Source organism: Sceloporus occidentalis, unplaced genomic scaffold, assembly GCF_023333645.1.
Source record: "Sceloporus occidentalis isolate IW3139 unplaced genomic scaffold, rSceOcc1.0.p SCAF_14, whole genome shotgun sequence".
NCBI lineage: Eukaryota > Metazoa > Chordata > Lepidosauria > Squamata > Phrynosomatidae > Sceloporus > Sceloporus occidentalis.
In genome coordinates this window covers 18,491,216-18,512,440 of record NW_028316994.1, presented here as the reverse complement: position 1 = coordinate 18,512,440, position 21,225 = coordinate 18,491,216, and the positions used below count along the sequence as shown (strand labels likewise).

The following is a 21,225-nucleotide window of genomic DNA, read 5'->3' as shown; positions in this document are numbered from 1 at the left end:
TCTCACCTGGATTTGTTCAGAGGAGCTTTGCCTTTGCCTTCCTCTGAGGCTGAGAAAGTGTGACTTATTGCCCAAAGTCACCTAATGGGCTTCTATGGCTGACCTTCAGTCCTTGTTCTCATAGGAAATCATAGGAGTTTATCACACGAAGGAAAGCGGGAGTTCATCCCGTGAATATCCTGGAAAAACTGCATAATTGCGCATATCGATTTCACCTGACGTCACACTAAAACCGGCCATTAAAGTGGCCACAAAGAAGCATTAACGTGCATCTTTTTTACTTTCGGGATTTCAGCGACAATGCATTTCCGATATCGCTTTCTTTGTGCAATGCGTGTGATAATCATTTGTGCAATTACTCGCCATTTCTGCTTCGTTTGTGGGATGCTTTAAATGCACTTTAATCTGTCTTTAATGCCAACATCAGCCCCAGTGTGATAAACTCCATACAGTCCTAGAATTGGAAGAGACTGCCAGGACTCAATGCTGTGGATTACTGGAATACATTGTGAGATATATAGCCTTCCATCAGAGAGCTCTAGTGCCACAACAAACTACACATCCCAGGATTCCATAGCACTGAGCCATGGCAGTTAAAGTGGTGTCAAGCTGCAGTGCGGATGCAGCCACTGAGTCCATTCTAGTTTATGTGAAGGTTTTGTCTTCCTAGTTCATGAAAAATGAAAGGAGCTTTCATGTTATGTAAAGGCAACAGAAATAAAGCAGAGCTCAGAAAATTGTACATTTTGCACTAGAGATTCCAGACCATCACCATCCAGGGCCACACAGGAGGATTCTGGGAGATGTAGTCCCAAAGGTAACCTTTCCAAGCTCTGAAAGTGAGGCTGCATCCACACTGGAGACATAACCCAGTTTGGCACAGCTTTCACTGCCCCGCTCTGGGTCCACAACAAACTCCAGCTCCCAGAATTCCATAGCCTTAAGCCAGAAAGAGTTAAAACGGTGCCAAAACAGTTTTTTTCCCTCTAGTTTGGATGCAACCTCTGGTCCTCCAGTCTAACTCTATGGCCAACATCTGGCAGAAGTTGACCATAGAATTGCATTGGAGGACCTACAGATGTCTAAAAAAAGTGTTTTCGCTGATCAGAGTACTATATATTTTCTCTAGGAATCCCTAGGTCCTCCAGTGCAACTCTATGGCCAACATCTGAAAGAAGTTGACTGTAGAAATGTACAGAAGGGCCTACAAATGTCTAAAGAAGTGTTTTTGCAGATTAGATTAATATGTTTTCTCTAGGTATCTCTAGGTCCTCCGGTGCCTCTCTTTGGCCAACACCTGGAAGAAGGTGACCGAAAAAAAAATGCGCCGGAGGACCTAGAAATGGCTAAAAAAAGGGTTTTCTCCAGGAAAGTCTAGGTCAGGGGTAGGCAACCCTTTTGAGCCGGGGGCCGGGTTGCTGTCCCTCAGACAACTGGGGGGCCGAAGCCAAAAAATAAATAATTAAATAATTTTTTTAAAAAATTAAATAAATAAATAAACCAGGACAAAATTTTCAAATGGAGGGCACTTTTTAAATAAAAAATGGAGGTCATGTGAAAAAATTTGCTGATTTTTAAAAAAATGTTAATATAAATGCATGTTTCTGAGGCGTCTATAGACAATTGCCCCACCATGCCCCTTGCGCGAGACGCCAAAGGCCCCGGCGGCAATCAGCGGCAGGACCGGGCTGGGGCCGGTCCCAAGGCCTCGCCGGGCCGCATCCGGCCCGCGGGCCGCAGGTTGCCTACCCCTGGTCTAGGTCCTCCAATGCAACTCTTTGGCTAACATCTTTCAGAAGCTGACCATAGAACTGCACTGGAGAAGTTACAAATGTCTAAAACAGTGTTTTCACAGAATAGATTAATATGTTTTCTCTATGAATCTCTAGGTCCTCCAGTGCAACTCTGTGGCCAACATCTGCCAGAAGTTGACCGTAGCAATGCACTGAAAGACAGACAAATGTCTTTAAAAAGCCATTTTCTCTAGGAACCTCTAGATCCTCCAGTGTGACTCTATGGTCAAATTCTAGCAAAGTCGCACCGAAGGACCTAGAGATTCCTAGAGCGGACATATTAATGTAATAATCAAATCTGCAAAAGTCAGTGCCGCAAATGCGGAGGGCTGACCATAGCCAAAAACATTGGAGGGACACCAGGCTGGCGGCTCGGGTGCAAACACGAACCAAGAAAAGCAAGTGAAGGCTCCTTTGTGGCACTGGTTCTGTAATGCATGGAACTGTTTTTCTTTTTCCTTAATTCTCTCCCAGCCCAAAGATGAGTCAAGGTGGGGTAGCAAAGGGCTCTTCTTCCTCTTTCTCATTCCTCCTCCCCCTCTTCTTCTTCTTCCTTCTTCTCCCCCATCTTTTCCCGTTGTTTCTACTACTTCAATGGCTGGTACACCCAGTCGGAGGTGGGCATCTGTTCCGGCCACGTTTGCTGCTGCTTCGTGTTGGGGGGCTCTGTCTGCACTGCCATCCCTGTGGTCATTTCGGACACCAAGTTGTGGAACCGGGACAGTCCCGGCACCCCTCCGCTTTGCCGATCAACTTCCCGGGATTTACGTCGCTCTCGGGGATTGTATTCCTGCATCTCCTCCGGACCTAGCGTCGCACGGCGCCGGTGGAGTCTATCGGGGCTGGCTCCCCGGCTTCCTGGCGGGGTTTGTGGGTGCACTGGGTAGATGTAAACTTTGGTTGGCCGACGGGAACGTGTGAGATTGGTCCCTGGATATTCGGCGTCCGGAGAGGTCCCCATTGTGTGGTATTGCGTCTCTCCGACCTGCGTTCGCGGATAAATGTCCTGTGTCCGCGGATAGATCTCCTGTGTCCGCGGATAGATCTCCTGTGTCCGTGGATAGATCTCCTGTGTCCGCGGATAGATCTCCTGTGTCCGCGGATAGATCTCGTTCACCACCCCAAGGGTGTTTCGCCGTTCGTTGCTGCTTAAGAACAACATGGGCTCTGAAGAGCCGCAAGCCACATCCCGGTATCGGGTGATGTAGGCCGCAGGGGCAGAGGCAGTTCGGGGACGGTACCGGGTTTCGCATCCGCAGTTATCGCAGTGAGGCGGGTGGTGTGACAGGTGGTACGTCGGGTAGTCAGGCTGCGGCTTCCGCCCGACCCGCTGGTTTTCTTTATACGGCAAATGGTCGTTCTGGACATTCATGGTGAGCTTGACCGGCTCGAGGGTACAGTGGACGCAGCGGGGCTGCGGAGGACTGCTTTCCCAGCGCCTCCGGCGAGGGACGTCTGACTCTGACCACTGGGCAGAGGGCCTTCGGATATGGGTCTTCTTCATGGGGGTGGGAGCAGCCGTTGGCTTTTCGAATTCTAGGAAAGAGGAAACAAAACATAATTTCAGAGCCCATCATCCACGGCTGCACTGAAGGACGGCATCCAACTCTGACCGCTCCATCCACTTACCTTGATGACTTTTGAGTATCATGCTAAAAGAGCTACAGTCAGCCCTTCAGATCCATGCATTTTTTTATCCACAGATTCAGGCATCCACAGTTTTAAAATCTTTTTAAAGAATTATAAATTCCTAAAAACAAACCCTGGTTTTGTGATTTAAATAAGGGACACATTTGACTGTTGTTGTTGTTGTTGTTGTGCCCCTTCAAATGGCTCCCAACTTAGGGCAACCCTAAAGTGAACCTGTCATTGGGTTTTCTTGGCAAGTTTTTTCAGAAGGGTTTGCCATTGCCATCCTCTGAGGCTGAGAGAGTGTGACTTGCCCAATGTCACCCAATGGGTTTTCATAGTTGAGCTGGGATTCGAACCCTGGTCTCCAGAGACCAATGACCAAACCACTACACATGCCATTGTATTTAATGAGACTTGAGCATATGTGGATTGTGGTATCCACAGGGCTACCACCGGATACCAAGGACTCATTGTATTCAAACACATGGCTGCATCCACACTGCAGAAATAATCCAGTTTGACAACACTTTAACTGCTGAATGGCTCAATGCTATGGAATTCTGGGAACTGTGGCTTTGTAGAGATATTGAGCCTTCTCTGTCAGATAGCTTTGACGCCTACTGAACTACAGTTCCCAGGATTCCATAGTCATTGAACCATGGCACTTAAAGCAGTGCCAATCTGGATTATTCCTGTAGTGCGGATGCAGCCACATATGAAACAGTAATAATATTGTGTGTGTGTATATGTGTATCTGTCTTTGCCCCAGCTTGAAACACCTGAAATTTTGTGCAGGTATTTAGGAGACCCTAGAGATGAGCATGGAGCCAGCATAGTGTAGTGGCTTGAGCGTTGTTCCATGACTCCGGAGACCAGGGTTCGAATCCTGGCACCACCATGTAAACCCATTGGGTGACCTTAGGCAAGTCACACTCTCTCACCCTCAGTGGATGGCAATGACAAACCTCCTCTAGCCCTCTGAAGAAACTTGGCAAAAAAACACTGGCTTTAGGGTCGCCAGAAAAGATTTGAAGGCCCACAACAGCAACAACAGAGAAGTCAGGCTGCTGCCACACCACAGAATGAATGCAGTTTGACACCGCGTTAACTGTCATGGCTCCATCTTATGGTATCCTGGGATTTGTGGTGGCACCAGAAAATCTCACAAGACTACAGATCCCAGAATTCCATACCATTGAACCAAGGCGGTTAAGGCAGTGTCAAACTGCATTAATTCTGCAGCGTAGATGCACCATCTGTGATTATATTCACTTTATGCAAAAACAATGGGACTTCAACATTCGATAAAAAGGCCAATGCGATTCTAGGCTGCATCAACAGAAGTATAGTGTCTGGAATCAAGACCAAGGGAAGTAACAGTGCCACTCTATTCTGCTTTGGTCAGGCCTCACCTGGAATAATCCTGTATCCATGTTCTGGGCAAAACAATTCAAAAAGGATGCTGAGAAACTGGAGCCATGTGTCCAAAGGAGAGGAACCAAAATGGTGGAAGGTCTGAAAACCATAAAGGCTAAAGCACTAATGAGGAGAGACCTAGGGAATTGGGGGTGTTTAGTCAGGAGAAGAGACGGTTAAGGGGTGACATGATGGCCATATTTAAATATTTGAAAGGGTGTCATGTTGAGGATGGAGCAAGCTTGTTTTCTGCTAATCCAGAGAACTGGACCTGGAGCAATGGATGCAAGCTCCAGGAAAAGAGATTCCAGCTCAACATCAGGAGGAACTTCCTGAGAGTAAGGGCTGTTTGACAGTGGAACACAGTTCCTCAGAAAGTAGTGGAGTCTCCTTCTTTGGAGGCCTTTAAACAGAGGCTGGAGCCACTCACTCAAAACCACAAGGTTGTGAGTTCAACACCAGCCCAGGGGCTCAAGCTCGACTCAGGCTTGCATCCTTCAAAGGTCGCTAAAATGAGTATCTTAGGTTGTTGGGGGCAATTAGGTTACACTTTGTAAACCGCTTAAGGAGTGCTTCGGTGCACTGATAAGTGGTATAGAAATGTACTTTTTGTTTTGCTATCTGTTGGGTATGCTTTGATTGAGAGTTCCTGCATGGCAGAATGGGGTTGGACTAGATGGCCCTTGCGGTCTCTTCCTAGCCTATGATTCTATGATTTGATTATATTAGTCAAATCCACAAATAATCAAATCCATAAAAGTCAAAGCCACAAATGTAGACTCAGTCCACAATCTGCACCAACATCTTTGATCACTAGGTGGCAGTCTTCCCTAACCATTCCTAGAAATGAAGCTGAAAGCAAAGCAAAGCCATTCATTCTTCCTAGGGGCCTTTGGTCAGTTCCAATGCTCCTTTTTCAATAGGACCCTCCAAACTTCAGTCATTTGCAAGATAAACAGAGAGGGAAAAGGAAAGTATTTCTGCTTTGTAAAGGGGCAGATGAAGAAAGGGCTGAATAAGTCCCAGATGGAGGGAAAGAAAGACCAGTGAGAGAGAAAAGAACTGGAGTGGAGGAAGAGAAGCGAAGGAGCAGATGGAAAGAGAAAGAAGGCGCTCCGGAATCTGTGACCCTTGGGAATTTCTGCCAGTACGGCAATTGCAATTATCGTATGCCGTTAACTCTGAACATTTCTATTTGGAGGCTGTTATGTAATTCTTCTGGAGACATAAAAGAAATCCACTGATAAAACAGCAAATGGCAACAGACAACAATTTAAGCCGTCATTTAAAAGAGCCGATTAAAAAACAACAGATAGAAATTATATAATACTCATTATGCAACACAAATAAATGCTAATGTTTAGAGTATGGAGTGTCATAGCATTTGTTATAGACGTATTTTATTTTGAAGGATGACGCCGTGTCTCTCTGGCATCTTATTCTCAAGGCAGTTTATTACAAGCAACAAGTAATAATACAGAAAACCTAAAACACACACACACACCCCAAAAGCAGCGACAATTCTTCTCTTCTCCCCCACTTTTTATCTGCTTTTAAATTGTCCTGGTTTCTCTATCCTCCTCTCATTTTGTCCTCATGTTCCTTCCATTGCTGCAAACTATGCAAAGTACAAAAGATGTCCTCAAAGCATTACCCTCCTCTTCCCAAAAATGTACTAAGAAAAAGTGGTGCATGAATATTGCTCAAATAAATTATTTAATGCAGAAACCACACTCTCCATTTGTCCCGATTAGTCCTCCGCCGTCCTACTTTTTCAGCTGCATTTAAAATGTCCTGGCTGCTCCCCATTTCCTCCTTTGTCCTCAGCTTCCTTCCATTGCTGCAAACTGAGTCCAAAAGGTAAAAGGAGTTTGCATCCAATTAACTCAGAAGAGGAGAGGAGAGGAGAGGAGAGGAGAGAAGAGAAGAGGAAAGGCAGAATCTTGTCCTTTTCTGCAAAATTCATTAGTTTATAAGTTTATTTATGATTGGAAAGCATGCACTCTACCGACTAGAGACGAATGGTTATTAAAACTGCAGGATATGATGGGAATGGATCAGTTGACCAATCTGAGACATGAAAAATTTGGAAGGAGAGATTGAGAAGGACTGGGGCGCAGTGATTTAAACACTGCAAAAACAGGTGGAAATAGAATCAAAGGATAGTTGTTACAATAAGGATAATAGGTCTGGAGATTTGACGGGAGCAATAGAAATACTGAAGTCAACTGTGATGGTAACTTTAAGCGGAAGTGGAATTTAACTTTCAAGAAACAATCACACAACGCAAATGTGATCAATGGAAGTATAAGGAGTAAGGACTTTTTTAAAACAATGAAGAAGACAATAGTCATGGTTAAAAAATACAACATTTATTTAAATGTTTTCCTTTAATGCTTTTTATCTAAAAATTGTATAAAGCTGGATGACAAATAGATATACACTCATTCCTCGATATTTGCAGGTTTGATTATTCATGGATTTGATTAATATGTTCCCTCTAGGAATACCTAGGTCCTCCAGTGCAACTCTATGGTCAACTTTAACTAAAAGTTGCACTGAAAGACCTAGAGATTATTCCTAGAGAGAAGACTCTATTAGGCCTTTGTAGCACCTCCATCGCAGTTCTATGGTCAGTGTCTGTCGGACGTTGGCCACAGAGTTGCCCTGGAGGACCTAGAGATTCCTAGAGAGGACACTCTCCTAGGCCTTTGTAGCTCCTTCAGCGCAGTTCGATGGTCAGTGTCTGTCAGACATTGACCACAGAGTTGCCCTGGAGGACCTCGAGATTCCTAGAGAGGTGTCCTTTCTGGTAAAAACATGGTGTTTTTGTTATTTGCAGTTTTTCCATATTCACAAGGGTCTTATGCCCCTAACCCTAGTGAATAGGGAAGGACAGCTGTATAAGCATATAAGAATTGTAATGCAAGTATACACTCACTCTAATAAAATATAAAAATAAAAACATTTTAATGACATAAATAAATAAAAGGCTGCCCTTCTCCTCTTCTCTCATTTCCGCTCTGCATCATTGAGTTAATTTAGGTCAACTCCTTCCAAACTTTGCTCTCAATTTGCAGTGCTTGAAGAAAGCTGAATGCAAAAGTGGGAAGCAGGACCTTTTAAAAGCAGCTGGAAAAATGGGATTAATTGGGAACATGGGAGGTTTTGCACTTGAGCCCAGACCCACTTTGCCCTCAACTCACCATTCACAAGAGCTACTCCAAAGAAACGCTGAAGGAGGCAGCAGAGGGACTGGCAGACCTGGATGGAGAAAGAGAGAATGGCACAGAGGGTCATATATAAGACTGGGGCCAGTGTGCAATGACCTACTGACCACACCATAAGGAGGTCCCATGGGTCCGGAGCCACTCTCTGGACATCTGGGTCATTGTGGTATTGCCCAGCGTTGGGGGGCAGGGGCAATTTTTCTCTCCCAAACCCCCTTTCACGGATGCAAACCCCCTACCACCAAAACCAAGTGCAAATGTCCCTGTTTTCTTTTGCAGTCCCTCTCAAAATGGAGGCAAGAAGCGATGTCATGTCACATCCTGTCGCCATTTTGAGATGAGCTGCAAAGGAAAACAGGGATAGGGGAGTAGTATGCAGCTCTGGGCTATTTGTGGGGATGGCATGGGGATATTTTTAATTGTGTTTTCACACCTTTGAGGGTTTTTTTTAATGTGAGTTTGGAGGCAAAACCTGTCCCAAAATCATGCTTTAAAAATATTGGGGGTGTTTATGGGAATGACATGGGGATATTTTTGTATTTTCACAATTAAGGGGTTTTCTGTGAGTTTGGGGGTGAATCCTATGCTATTCTTTTTTTTAATAATGTGTAAATTTAGGGACAAAAATTACCCCTAAATGATGATCTTTTTAAAAACGTTGGGGGTGTTTGTGTGGCCGGCATGGGGATATTTTTGTGTTCCGCACATTTCAGGGTTTTCCCTAAGTTTGGGGGCAAAAACTGCCCCAAAATAATGCTAATTAAAAATAATAATAGGGGTATTTGTGGGGATGTAGAGAAGTTAAAGTTTCTTTTTAAAAAAGAATTCTTGAAAAGTAATGATTTTGAAGATGTATGGAAGAAACTGGTAGAGTGTGGTATTTCTAAAAGAAAAAAGGAGTATGAGAGACATTGCAGTTTTGGAAAACGGATTAATGAAATGGTAAAGTTGCTCCCGGAGGTGAGGATGCACTTTGTAGCAGAGTCAAAAGGGATTTTGTATATGGTTTGATTTTAAAGTTTATTTATCTGTGTATGTGTGTTTCATAATATATATTATTATATATAAATAAAGGAAATCCCCTGTAGCTGCCGTCGATCTCCAGTGCTGAACAAGACATTTCAGTAGAGCAGAGAAAGACTTGTTTGGAAGCATGGAAAAAGGCTGCCTCTGGATGGGTTTCCCAGTGGCACCCAGTTTGGCACTGGGGTCTGATCCTGGGGCAGTGCTGGTGTGTTTGTATGTGTATGTGTTCATGCATGGGCTTGAATGGAGGATGGCAAATTCTGGGGTGTGTGCAAAACTGCCCCCCAACAAAGTTGCCCATTCTGTGTTGGCATCTAAGTTGGCCTAACTCCTCTGAAGGGCAGAACAGTTGAAGGCAAATTTGCTGCAGCAAAAATTATTCTATTGGACACCGTTACACCAGCTACTAGCCAATGGGGGAACTGCCTATTATTGTTATTATTGTTATTGTTGTTGTTGTTATTAATTTTATTATGCCATCACCCTGTCCCCAGGCAAAATGACTGTGGAGGCAAGGGGATGCTGTTCCTATTTCTTGCCCCCTGCCCTGCCAAAAGCTATGCCCTAACAATGGAAGGCCCCAATCCAAGCAGTCCATTTTACCTAAGAGTAGTGGTTTTGTGGCTCTCATGGAAAAGGCAGAGCTAACTGACTCTGGATTTTAGTCTGAACTCTCTATGAGAGAGTCTCCTTATTTGGTGGGCTTGAAACAGAGGCAGGATGGCCATTGGTCACAGGGAAGGCTTGGATTGGGTAGTCCTGCATGGCAGAAGGATGACTTTTGGGGTCCCTTTGAAATCTTGAATTCTATTATCCTTCTTTGGGGGTTTGTAAATGGAGGCTGGATGGCCATCGGTCACAAAGAGGGCTTGGAGGGTATCTTCCTAAATGGCAGAAGGCGGTTCGACCCGATGACCCTTGGGGTCCCTTCAAAATCTAGGATTCTATGATTCTAGTCAGATGTCATCTTGACCTAGCAGAAGTAAGTGGAAGAGAATATTAAGGGGTGACAGAATAGCCCTGTTTAAATATTTGAAGGGATATCATACTGAGGATGGAGCAAGCTTGTTTTCTGCTGCTCCAGAGAAAAGGACCTGGAACAATGGAAAAGAGATTCCACCTCAACATCAGGAGGAACTCCCTGATGGCAAGAGCTTTGATGGTGGAAGACACTGCCTTGGAGTCTGGTGGAGCCTCCTTCTTTGGAGGTTTTTAAGCAGAGGCTGGATGACCATCTATCCCAGGGAGGGCTTGGACTGGGCATTCCTGCAGGGTAGAAGGGGGTTGGAATGGAGGACCTTTGGGGTCCCTTCCAACTCTATGATTTCATGATCCTTCTTTGGAGGCTTTGCAACGGAGGCTGAATGACCATTGCTCCCAGGGAGATGGCCATCTGTCCCAGGAGGACTTGGAGGTTGTATTCTTGCTTTGCAGATTGGGTCTGGGCTGGATGACCCTTGGGGTCCTGTCGAACTCTAGGATGCCTTACTCCTTCTTTGGAGTCTCTGGATGGCCATCTGTCCCAGGGAGGGCTTGGGCTGGGTATTCCTGCAGGGCAGAAGGGGGTTGGACTGGGTGGTCCTTGGGTGCCCCCTCCAATCCTGAGATCCTCTCCTCAAGGGGCTGAGCCTGCTATAAGACTAGGGCCAGCTGCCTGGAGTTCAGGCTAGAACCCAGAGGGGCTCCTCCAGCATCCTTCCAAAGAGGGCAGCTCTCCAAGGTGCTGAAACAGGCTGCATCGATATGGCAGACACCAGGCAGCCTGGCTCCCCTTGACCTGCCATGGCTGAAGGCTATGGGATTCTGGGACGTGCAGTTGGATTGGGCCCCCAGAGCTCCCAGAATCTCATAGCCTTGAGCCATGGCAGGTCAAGTGGGGCCAGTGTCTGCCATAGGGATGCAGCCTGGGCTTCCCTCCCTTCGGGGCCCAGAGCGGACCCAGCTGCCCCCGGGCCCCTTCCTTCCTCACCAGCGAGGCCAGCCTGAGTCCCAGCTGGACCACCAGGACGAGGACCACTAGCACCAGGAGGGTCTCGTGCAGCTCCAGGCAGCAGCCCTCCTCCTCCAGGGCCAGGCAGGGCTGGCTGGGCAGGGGGCCCATGGCATCTGCCCCCTCTCCCTCCCTCCGCCCGGTGGTCGGGGCCAAGGGCTCTGGGGCCGCACGGGAAAGCAGCTAGCCAGCCAGCCAGCCGGGCAGCCAGCCAGGGAAGGACCCAGAGAGGCGGGTTTGTGATGCGGGATTGTGACCCGGCGGCGCTAGGGCCCCGGGGGGAGGGGCGCAGGGGGCATCTGAGAGGGATCGGAGCCCCTGCTGCCTTGAGTCCTTTGGAAAAAGCCAGGCCTACATGCCAACTTCCCCCAAGAAAGAGACTCGCTCAAGGCGGGTCACCACACAAGCCTTCTCCTGCAAAAATCTTTCGTTCCCTCCCTCCCTCAGTCTCTGCTTCTTTCTTTCCTTTCCTGCCTTTACTTTGTTTTCCTTTCTTTCCCTTTATTTTCTTCTTTCAGTCCTTCATTCCCTTTCTTTTTCCTCTCCCATTTCCCTCTTCTTCCTTCTTTCATTCTTCCTACCTTCCCTTCAGTTTCCTCCCTTCTATCCTCCCTCCCTTTCTTTTCTGCCTTCTTCCCTTGCTTCCTTCTCCTCTACCCTCCTCCCTTCTTTCCTTCCTTCTTCACCTCCCTCCCTTGCCTTCTTTTATTCCCTTGCTCTCTCTCTTTTCCCCTCCCCTTCCCTCCTTCTTTTCTTCTTTCTTCCTTCTCTTTGCCTTCATCCTTCCCTCCCTTTTCTTCTTTCTACCTTCCCTTCCCTTTCACCTACCCTCCCTCCACTTTTTTCTTCCTCCCTTCTTCCTTTCTCTTCCTCCCCTCCCTCCCTCATTCTTTCATCCCTTCCTTCTTGTCTCTCTCCTTCCTTCCTTCCTTCCACCTTCCCTTCTCACCTTCCTTTCTTCTCTTGGTCTGGCTTCTTCCAGACTACATGATTAATGAAGTTTGGCACCCCTTTATCTGCCAAGGCTTGATTTAATGGTATGGAATGCTGGGATCTGTAGTTTTGTGAGGTATTTACCCTCCTCTGTCTGAGAGCTCTGGTGCCACAACAAATTACAATTCCAAGATTCCATAGGCTGGATGGAGCCATGGAAGTTAAAGTGGTGCCAACGTGCATTGATTCTGCAGTGCGGATACAGCCTCTTTCTTGCAGTCCAGCATTCATAGAATCCTAGAAGAGTTGGAAGAGAGCCCAAGAAGGGCCCTGATCCAGTCCAACCCCCTTCTTCTGCCATGCAGGAACTCTCCATCAAAGCAGCCCCATTCTCTTTCTAACAAAGGGGCTTGTAGCCTCACAAAGGATTTCAGACACACTGGATCTCAAAAGGAATATCCTTTTGTCTTGCAAGTGGAAGGTAAAGTTTATTTCCTGGACTGGATCTCCCAGTATCCCCAGGGTCTGAAGGAGGAGATCTGAAAACCTCAACATCTGGACCAAATGCAGGCCTAGGACTAAGATCTTTCTTTCTTTCTTTCTTTCTTTCTTTCTTTCTTTCTTTCTTTCTCCTGTATAATTTTAAACACCTCTTCCTGATGGAGAAGCCAGTGGAGCTTTGCAAGCTTGAAACATGTATGATGTGCATTTTAGATGATATAATAAAGGTATTTTTGTGGATATTGGATGTTGTGCTTTGCTATATGGCCTACACAGCTACACCTTAATATATAAACATGAACAAAACATAATATTAATATCAATTTACACAACCGTTTAAAAAATAGAGGTCAGGTCTCCACTCTGGAATCTAACAATCTGTAATCCAAAACGAGGGAGATGAAAAAGAGGATAGGAATGCTGCTGTGTAAAAATCAATGGAATAACTTCTATTTATTGCATTTATACCCTCTTTCTTTCTTTCTTTCTTTCTTTCCTTCCTTCTTTCTTCTTCTCCTGCATGATTTTTAACACCTCTGCCTGACAAAGAAGAAGTTGATGGAGCTATGAAAGTTTGCAAAGTTTATAATGTGCATTTTGGGTGGCCCAATAAAGGTATCCCTGTGCTGTGGATTTTGGATGTTGGCTGCATCCACACTGGAGAAATATCCTGGTTTGGCACCACTTTAACTTGAATGGCTCAGGGCTATGGAATTCTGGGAGTTGGAGTTTGTTGTGGGGTCCAGAGCAGAGCAGAGCTCCGCTCTGAACCCCACAACAAACTCCAACTCCCAGAATTCCATAGCCTTGAGCCAGAAGAAGTTAAAGCAGTGCCAAACTGGGTTATTTCTCCAGTGTGGATGCAGCCTCCATTTTACTTTGACATATGGCCAACAACAGGGCTAAGACGTTTCCTATAGATGGGAGATTGTAGCATTGTGGAATTCTGGTTGCAAAAGCATGATTTTGTCACCAGATGGCACCAGGAAGTTAGGAAACGCAACGAATGGCCCACATCCCAGAGCATCATCGGTGCATGACAAAATCCCTGGCCCCGCTGTGACCCATGAGATCCAGCACCATTAGCCATGCTATACCCAAGAGGCGTTGGTGCCCCAAATCACCCTGCTCTAACTGATAGGCTTCATTTCTTTTCCTGACCCCCTGTTCCTTTCCGTGGACAACTCTTCTCCCCATAAATAGGACCCAAGAGGACCCTGGCTTTTCTCCTGTTCATTATATGCCACTCTGAGCAAAGGGAGAGGGGCATCTGCAAGTGCCAAAGCCAGGGATAGCCTGTCTGTGGTCCTTGGCATGAATGCTGGATTGCAACTCCCATCGTCCCTCACTATTGGATCTACACCATTGGATGAGTGGGAGCTGCAGTCCAGGAATAGTGAAAACCCATAAGAGTGCCACCTTATTCTGCTTTGGAACCTGTTCTGGGCTCCACAATTCAAAAAAGGATGTGGACAAATTGGAGGAAGGCGACCAAAATGGTGAAGGGTCTGGAAACCATGAAGCCCTATGAGGAGAGACTTAGGGAGCTGGGGATGTTTAGCCTGGAGAAGAGAAGGTCAAGAGATGATAGGAGAGCCCTGTTTAAGTATTTGAAGGGGTGTCACATTGAGGAGGGAAGAAGCTTGTTTGCTGCTACTCCAGAGAATAGGACACAGAGTCTCAAGGGATGCAAGCTAAAGAACAGAGATTCCAGCTCAACATTAGGAGGAACTTCCTGAGAGTAAGGGCTGCTCAGCAGTGGAAGACGCTGCTCCTCGGAGGGTAATAGTGTCTCCTTTCTTGGAGGTGTCGAAACGGGGTCTGGATCTGTCGCAGGGAGGGCTTGGTTGGTGTCTTCCTGCGTGGCTGAAGAAGGTTGGATTTGATGACCCCTGGCAGTCCCTTCCAACAATGTTTTCATGATTCTATGTGCAAATTGATTGCACAAGTCCACATTTGCACAATAGTACCATCTGTACAGCACACTGATGTAAAAATTGTTTGTGGAAGCAGACATTTGCACAACATGGGATGGTCCTTTGGGGTCCCTTCCAACTCTAGGATTCTATGGCCTGATTCCCACTACCTTTTAAACCAGATCACAAATCGGTTTGAACCAGTTCAAATGACCCTGTTCCCACTTGAACCGAATCACTGAACCAATTCCAAGAGGGAGACTATGCGCTAGACCCATTTAACTTGCGTCTTTTTGATGCTGGTTTTTCCCCCCAAGTCATTTTGGATAAATCAATTCCGCACAAGTGTGAACCAGATGCAGACCTGAATCGATTTAAATTTGCCCTTTGGCCAGCTGGAACAGGTCCATTTTAAATCAATTCATTTGTGAATGTGAACCACAAGTGGGTTATTTTATTTTATTTTGCAGCAAGAAAATGCGATTGGGGCAAATGTAGTGTGAACCACACTGATGTTGAACCAATCCATTGATTTGGATCGTACACTAATTTATTTGTAAGTAGGAATGGGGCCTATGATTGTCTGAATTCTGGGCATCATCACACTGAGAAGGCTCAAACTCTATGATTCTGTGATTGACACATTGGAATGGGCCCAGGGGATTGGGGGGTCTCTTTTAGGATTCTAGGATTGCATGAGAGTCTATAGGGTCTATAGGGCCTCTTGGTGGGCCCATCCAGCAGCACAGAACGGTGCGTCCCTCCTCCCCGCTGCCTGTGTTTTCTCATTCCTGAGTCTGCTGATGTGGGTTTTCATCTTGTCTAAATAGGGACTGCAGGGCCTATGAGCAAGTGGTACCTTGCAGCATGACAGCAGCCTGAGAAAGTGTGAAGGGTAGGAAGAGGAGGAGGAGGAGGGAGGCTGAAGGCCTGGCTGATCCGGGGCTGGAGGGGAAGAAGGAGGGATGAGCTGTGCAGATGGAGGCCAGGCAGCACCCTGGATGTGAGAAGCAGCTGCTAATTAGGCACACTCCTGCGCATGGGCAGCGCACTGTGTGTACATCACTGGAGCCTCCAGGCCAAGCAAAGAAGTGGGGCAGCAGGCAGAGAGCCGGAGAAGGCGAAGATGAAGGAGAAGTTATTATCGGATGCAAGAAACGCAAGAAAGGAGGAGGAGGAGGAGGAGAAGGAGGCTAGGGGCATTTAGGGAGAGAGAAAAGTGGAGACATCCTTGCGCTGTTGTCAGGTACGGCAGGTGCAGGCCGCATGTGGCCCACCAAAGACCATTCCCTCCCGGAATTGAACCCTTCTCGCCAGAGTTGTAGTCCAATGCTCAAACCACGAGGCCAGTTTACATACTGTAGATAGTGGTGGAGCATTTAATATAATGGAGGCCTGAGCAAACGGTGGCCCATTGAGGGTGTTTATGTGTAGGTTTCAGGGAACAGAGTGCATTGCAGGGTTCAATGCAATGGAAGGGTGAGCCAAATGTCACCCCTCAAGGCTGTGTTTTGGGGGGCTTTGTGTGTGTGTTTGGCATTCCTCAACCCCTCCAGACTCCACAGACCTCCTTTCTCTGGCTTCAAAAGGCTGAATTGCTTCTCCTAGAAACCTCCAGGATTGACAAGTCACCTTCTAAATAGGCCACATGCCCCCAGGCTCTGTTTAACATTTAAATAAAATGCTCATATTTTTCCCCAAGACCAGAAGTGGACAACTGGCTACCTTCTGTCTTGTTTTTGCATTCAGTGGCGATCTATGCACCCTCCTCCTCCAAGGTTTCCAAGTACCAGAAATGGGCCCCTGGGCCAGCTCTTCTTGCTTCTCTTTGCCCACCTTTCTGGTCGATGAGCGGCTTGGATCCGGAGAAGGCGCTGCTGAGCTGGAACTGGCTTTGCATGACATCTTCAGCGAAACTGGTTCTGACAACCAAGATGCAACCCAGATCTGGAGGTGCTGAGTTGCAATTTTGATGAGCAGAAAATCAATCCAGATCCTGAACTGCAAAGCCTTGCAGTTTGCAAGCTTTTCAGTGGAGTGTGTGTACACACACACACATCGCTTGGGTTGTTCCATCTCATTTATTTATGTTCATGAGGAAAGAAGGGAAAGATAAATTCAGGCTTACTCCAAGGTGTCCAATATTTGGCCTTTCAGCCTCTGGTACCTTACATGGAGAATCCGAAATGCCAAAAAAACAGAGAAGAATGCCCACTTCCATCCATCCATCCATCCATCCATCCATCCATCCATCCTTTTATTTCTATCCTCCTTCTCTCCCAGGTTGCATTTGTTGAAATAATGCAGTTTGACACCACTTTAGCTCCATATGAAGGGATCTTGAGATTTATAGTTTTGCAAGGTCTTTGGCCTTCTCCGTCAAAGAATAACTGGTGCCTCACAAAAACTACAAATCCCAAGATTCTGTAAGATGGAGCCAAGGCAGTTAAAAGGGTGTCAAACCTTCATTGTTTCTACAGGATAGATGCACTCTGAGGGTGCATCTACACTGCAGAATTCATGCAACTTAACACCGCTTTAACTGCCACGGCTCAATGCTATGGGATTCTGGGATATGTAGTTTTGGGAGGTACAGTATTTGGCTTTCTCTGTCAGAGAGCTCTGGTGTCAAAACTACAAATCCCCAGGATTTCATTGCACTGAGCCATGGCAGTTAAAGCAGTGTCAAACTGGATTATTTCCGCAGTGTGAATGCAGCCTTGGTCTATTTTATGCATCCAGTGAAGTAGACCTAAGTCTAGAAAGCTTATAATACAACCTCTTTTGCTGCAAAAGGCAGAAAATACAATGAGACACATACAGTTAAACACATGCACAAGTAAAATTAAAGCAGTATCAAATAGCATCACAGTTAAAACTACTGAAATCTTACTTTAAAATGCAGATTTCAAACTCTTCCTGTTCAAATCAGTTTCCGAAGACTTGCTGGAAAAGGAAGGTCTTAAAATGCTGCCAAAAGCAAAGTGAAGAAGGAGCCCTCAAGGCTTTCCTAGGGAAGGAGTTGCAAAGTGTGGGAGCAGCCACTAAAAAGGCCCTCTTCCCACCAAGAAACATGCTTCTGAAAGTGGTGAGAGCAGCTGGATGACCGCACGACTCTTATAGCGCTGCTATTCCACTTTAACTGCTCTGGCTGCTGTTGCATTCTGGGATCTGCAGTTTAACAAAAAGCATTTGTAATCCTCAGAGCGCTCTTAGGCCTCACTGAACTACAAACCCCAGAATGCAACAGGAGGCAGCCAGAGCCATAAAAGTGGAATAGCAGCACTATAAGAGTGTGGTGCTGTAATGTGGAGAGAGAGAGAGCCTGCTTTGCAGATTTCAAGCTCTTGGACTGGCTCCTATGGGAAGATATGCTCCTTCAAATAACCTGGATCTGAGCTGTGTAGGGTTTGAAAGGTCAACACTATTGCTTTGAACTGTGGCCAGAAACAGACCGACAACCATATCCATGGGGCTGTGGAATGGGTTAAAACACCAGACTATCTTCACCCTTCCTTCCTTCCTCCCTTCCCTCCGTAGAATTTCTAAGCCTCTTGGGGGCAGAGACCTCTTTGTCTGGGACTTTGTAAAACCCATTGACATCAAGGCATCAATAAATACAGTCCCTCCTCCTAATGCATGGATCTGAGATCTGCGCCCTTGAATATACGCGGGGGGCAACCTCCACTATTTGCAATGGGGTGAGTGCACAGGATGTGTGCATGGGGGCACACCCCATTCAAGCCTGTGGGGCTTGAATAAGTGCAAGCCTCCGTTTTCATGGGGGTGGGGGTTCGGAATGGATCCCCCGCAGAAACGGAGGGCCAACATGTAGACTGTACATTTCAGATTAAAATACATAGAAAGTTATCAGTAAAAACAGGTGGAAGTGATATTTAAAATGCATTTAGCTGCCTTGAGTCCCTATACCAGGAGAGAGAGAGAGAGGCGGGATATAAATAAATAAAATTTATTATTATTATTATTATTATTATTATTATTATTATTATTATTTAAACTAGTTGTGGGATTCAAGCCGTTTAAAAATCCATTCAAATAGCTGGAAACATCTCTGATTTTCCTGTCCCCCTAACAGTCCCACATCTCAAATAGCAGAGGAAAGAGTCAAGAAGGGAAAATGCAAAGCTGTGGGGCAGAGGAGAACCCCTGTGGGCCTGGTCCCCCTGAAATGTGATTTCGGGGGTTCCTTTCTGGCTGAGCGGGGCTCCCTGCTTTGGGCCGTGGCTTCTGTGGGGTCCTTCTGTTCATTGTGGGGGGCAGGTCTGGTTCCTCCTGTGCCCTGCCAGCCCCATTGATCTTCCAGCCAGGACCAAGGCCTCAGCCCCAGTCACTCAGTCAGTCGGTCAGCCCTTGGCCACCCACAGCAGCAGCCGCAGCTGCAGCCACGGCCGGCTGGTCATAAATATGGATGGGCAGAGGCCCAATCGATGCTGACCCTGAGGTGGCCTCTGTCTTGTTGGTGCAAGGCAGCGCAGATGCTTTTCTGGAGGAGGAACACCTCGTCCACAGCAACAGGGGCAGATGGGCAGCTGGGGCCCTTGACCACTGAGGCCAGGAATGGAGATGGGCAATGGTGGCAGGGGTGGGCACAGGATGGGTGGCGACTGGCTCTGCCTCTTGGCCCACTCCCATCTGTCTATCTATTGACCTACTCATTCATCTAGGTCACCTTCCTTCCTTCCATCCTCTTTTCTTTCTTTCTAATCTGTCTTTCCATCTAGTTATTCCATAACTCTAATCTATCTATCTATCATCATCTGTCTATCTATCTATCTATCTATCTATCTATCTATCTATCTATCTATCTATCTATCTATTTCTTCCTCTCTCCCTATTTCTAATGTCTTTCTTTCCATCTAGATATCCTATATTTTTCACCTACTATCTATCTATCTATCTATCTATCTATCTATCTATCTATCTATCTATCTATCCATCCACATACTCATTCATGTCATGTTTTCTTCTTTCCTGTCTTTCCATCTAGTTGTCCTATATCTCTCATCTATTATCTCTCATCTATTTCTATTTCTCTCTCATCTCTATTTCCATTTATCTTTCCTATATTTCTCACTATTATCTGTCAGTCTATCTATTATCTTTCTATCTAGAGAATCATCGAATCATCGAATCATCTATCTATCTATCTATCTATCTATCTATCTATCTGGCTGTTTATTGACATAGTCATCCATCTATGTCACCTTTCTTTCTTTCTAATCTGTCTTTTCATCTATATATTATCTATTATCTGTCTGTCTCTCTCAAATGTATCTTACTTTTATCTATTATCTATCTATCCAGTTTTCTGTCCACATACCTAAGATTGTTGATATTCCTTCCTCCTCCTTCTTCTGAGTCTAAACCTGCTCTTTGTATGATATTTTCTACAAACAAGTAGGGAGATAATATGCAGCCTTGCCTGACCCCTTTGCCAATTGGGAACCAGCTTCTCCATATTCTGTTTTAACAGTGGCCTCTTGTCCTAAGTACAGATTCCTGATCAGGAGAATCAGAGGTATCGGCATTGTCATGTCTTTAAGAGCATTCCATAGCTTTTTGTGATCTATGCAGTCAAAGGCTTTGCTATAGTCTATGAAGCACATGCCGATTTCCTTCTGGAATTAGCTGGTGTGCTCCATTATCCATGTATGTTTGCAATGTGGCCCCTAGTGCCTCTTCCTTTCCTGAACCCCACTTGCACCTCTGGGATTTCTATATCCCCACCAAAAGAGTTCAGCATCTTGGGCACCCACTTGAAGGCAATAATAATAACAATAATAATGATAAATTTATTTGTATCCTGCTTTTCTAGAAGATCAAAGCGGCTAACATGAGAAATGTCCCTAAAATACAATAATCATTTGTTGCCATTGGATCCCAAACCCTCCCTAACCCTCCCATCCGCAATAAAATACAATTAAATGACTTAAGCAACTACTAATACAATTATTAAAATTACAAGGCAGAAGTAGTTAGGGCAGTTGTTGAATCCAAAACCTAGAACACGGAAGCCCCACTGGTTTGGGGGAAGGATCAGAGCCGGCCCGGGGCTTATTCCCACGGAGCATAGTGACCCTATGCACTCAACGGAAACCACACTCCAAATTTAGGCCCTTTTCCCCCAAATGTGAATGCAAATCTTTGGCATTTGCAATGATCACTATTATTTGAAAAGTTCGTCTGGAGGCGTGCCATTTCAAAAGCCAAATCCAGTCCTCTGGATCAGATTTCGAGGCAATTACGTTAAGTACCAAATGGTCTTTTGTCATTATTTGATGCTGCTCTTTGTGTGTGTCTCTGTGAGTGTGTTCCCTTAAACAAGCCTCCTCCAAACTCAGCCGTGTCTGTATATTAAAACTATTGGAAAGGAGGAGAAATCAATTCTTTTTGGTCCTAGTGTCTATTTATATTAAAAATGAGTGTATATCCAGAGAGCGTAAATACCCTAAAGCAGGGGTAGGCAATCTTTTTGAGCCGGGGGCCGAGTTGCTGTCCCTCAGACAACTGGGGGGCCGAAGCCAAAAAATAAATAAGTAAATAATTTTTTAAAAAATTAAATATATAAATAAACCAGGACAAATGTAGGACAAAATTTTCAAATGGAAGACACTTTTTTTTAAAAAATGGAGGACACGCGAAAAAATTTGCTGATTTTTAAAAAAATGTTAATATAAATGCATGTTTCTGAGGCTTCTATAGACAATTGCCCCCCAAAGGCCCCGGCGGCAATCGGCGGCAGGACCAGGCTGGGGCCGGTCCCAAGG

At 45.8% G+C, this 21,225-nt stretch overlaps 1 protein-coding gene across 1 annotated transcript; it reads right to left on the bottom strand.

Moving 5' to 3' along the window:
- Positions 1-2,300: 2,300 nt before the first annotated feature.
- On the bottom strand, positions 2,301-11,150 carry LOC149304351 (uncharacterized). Its single transcript, XM_089479580.1, has 4 exons — positions 11,067-11,150; positions 8,048-8,105; positions 2,902-3,329; positions 2,301-2,796 (listed from the first exon to the last, which is right to left on the bottom strand). The coding sequence occupies exons 3-4, from the start codon at positions 3,295-3,297 to the stop codon at positions 2,380-2,382; spliced, it is 813 nt and encodes a 270-aa protein (XP_089335706.1). The 5' UTR covers positions 3,298-3,329; positions 8,048-8,105; positions 11,067-11,150; the 3' UTR covers positions 2,301-2,379.
- Positions 11,151-21,225: the final 10,075 nt, after the last annotated feature.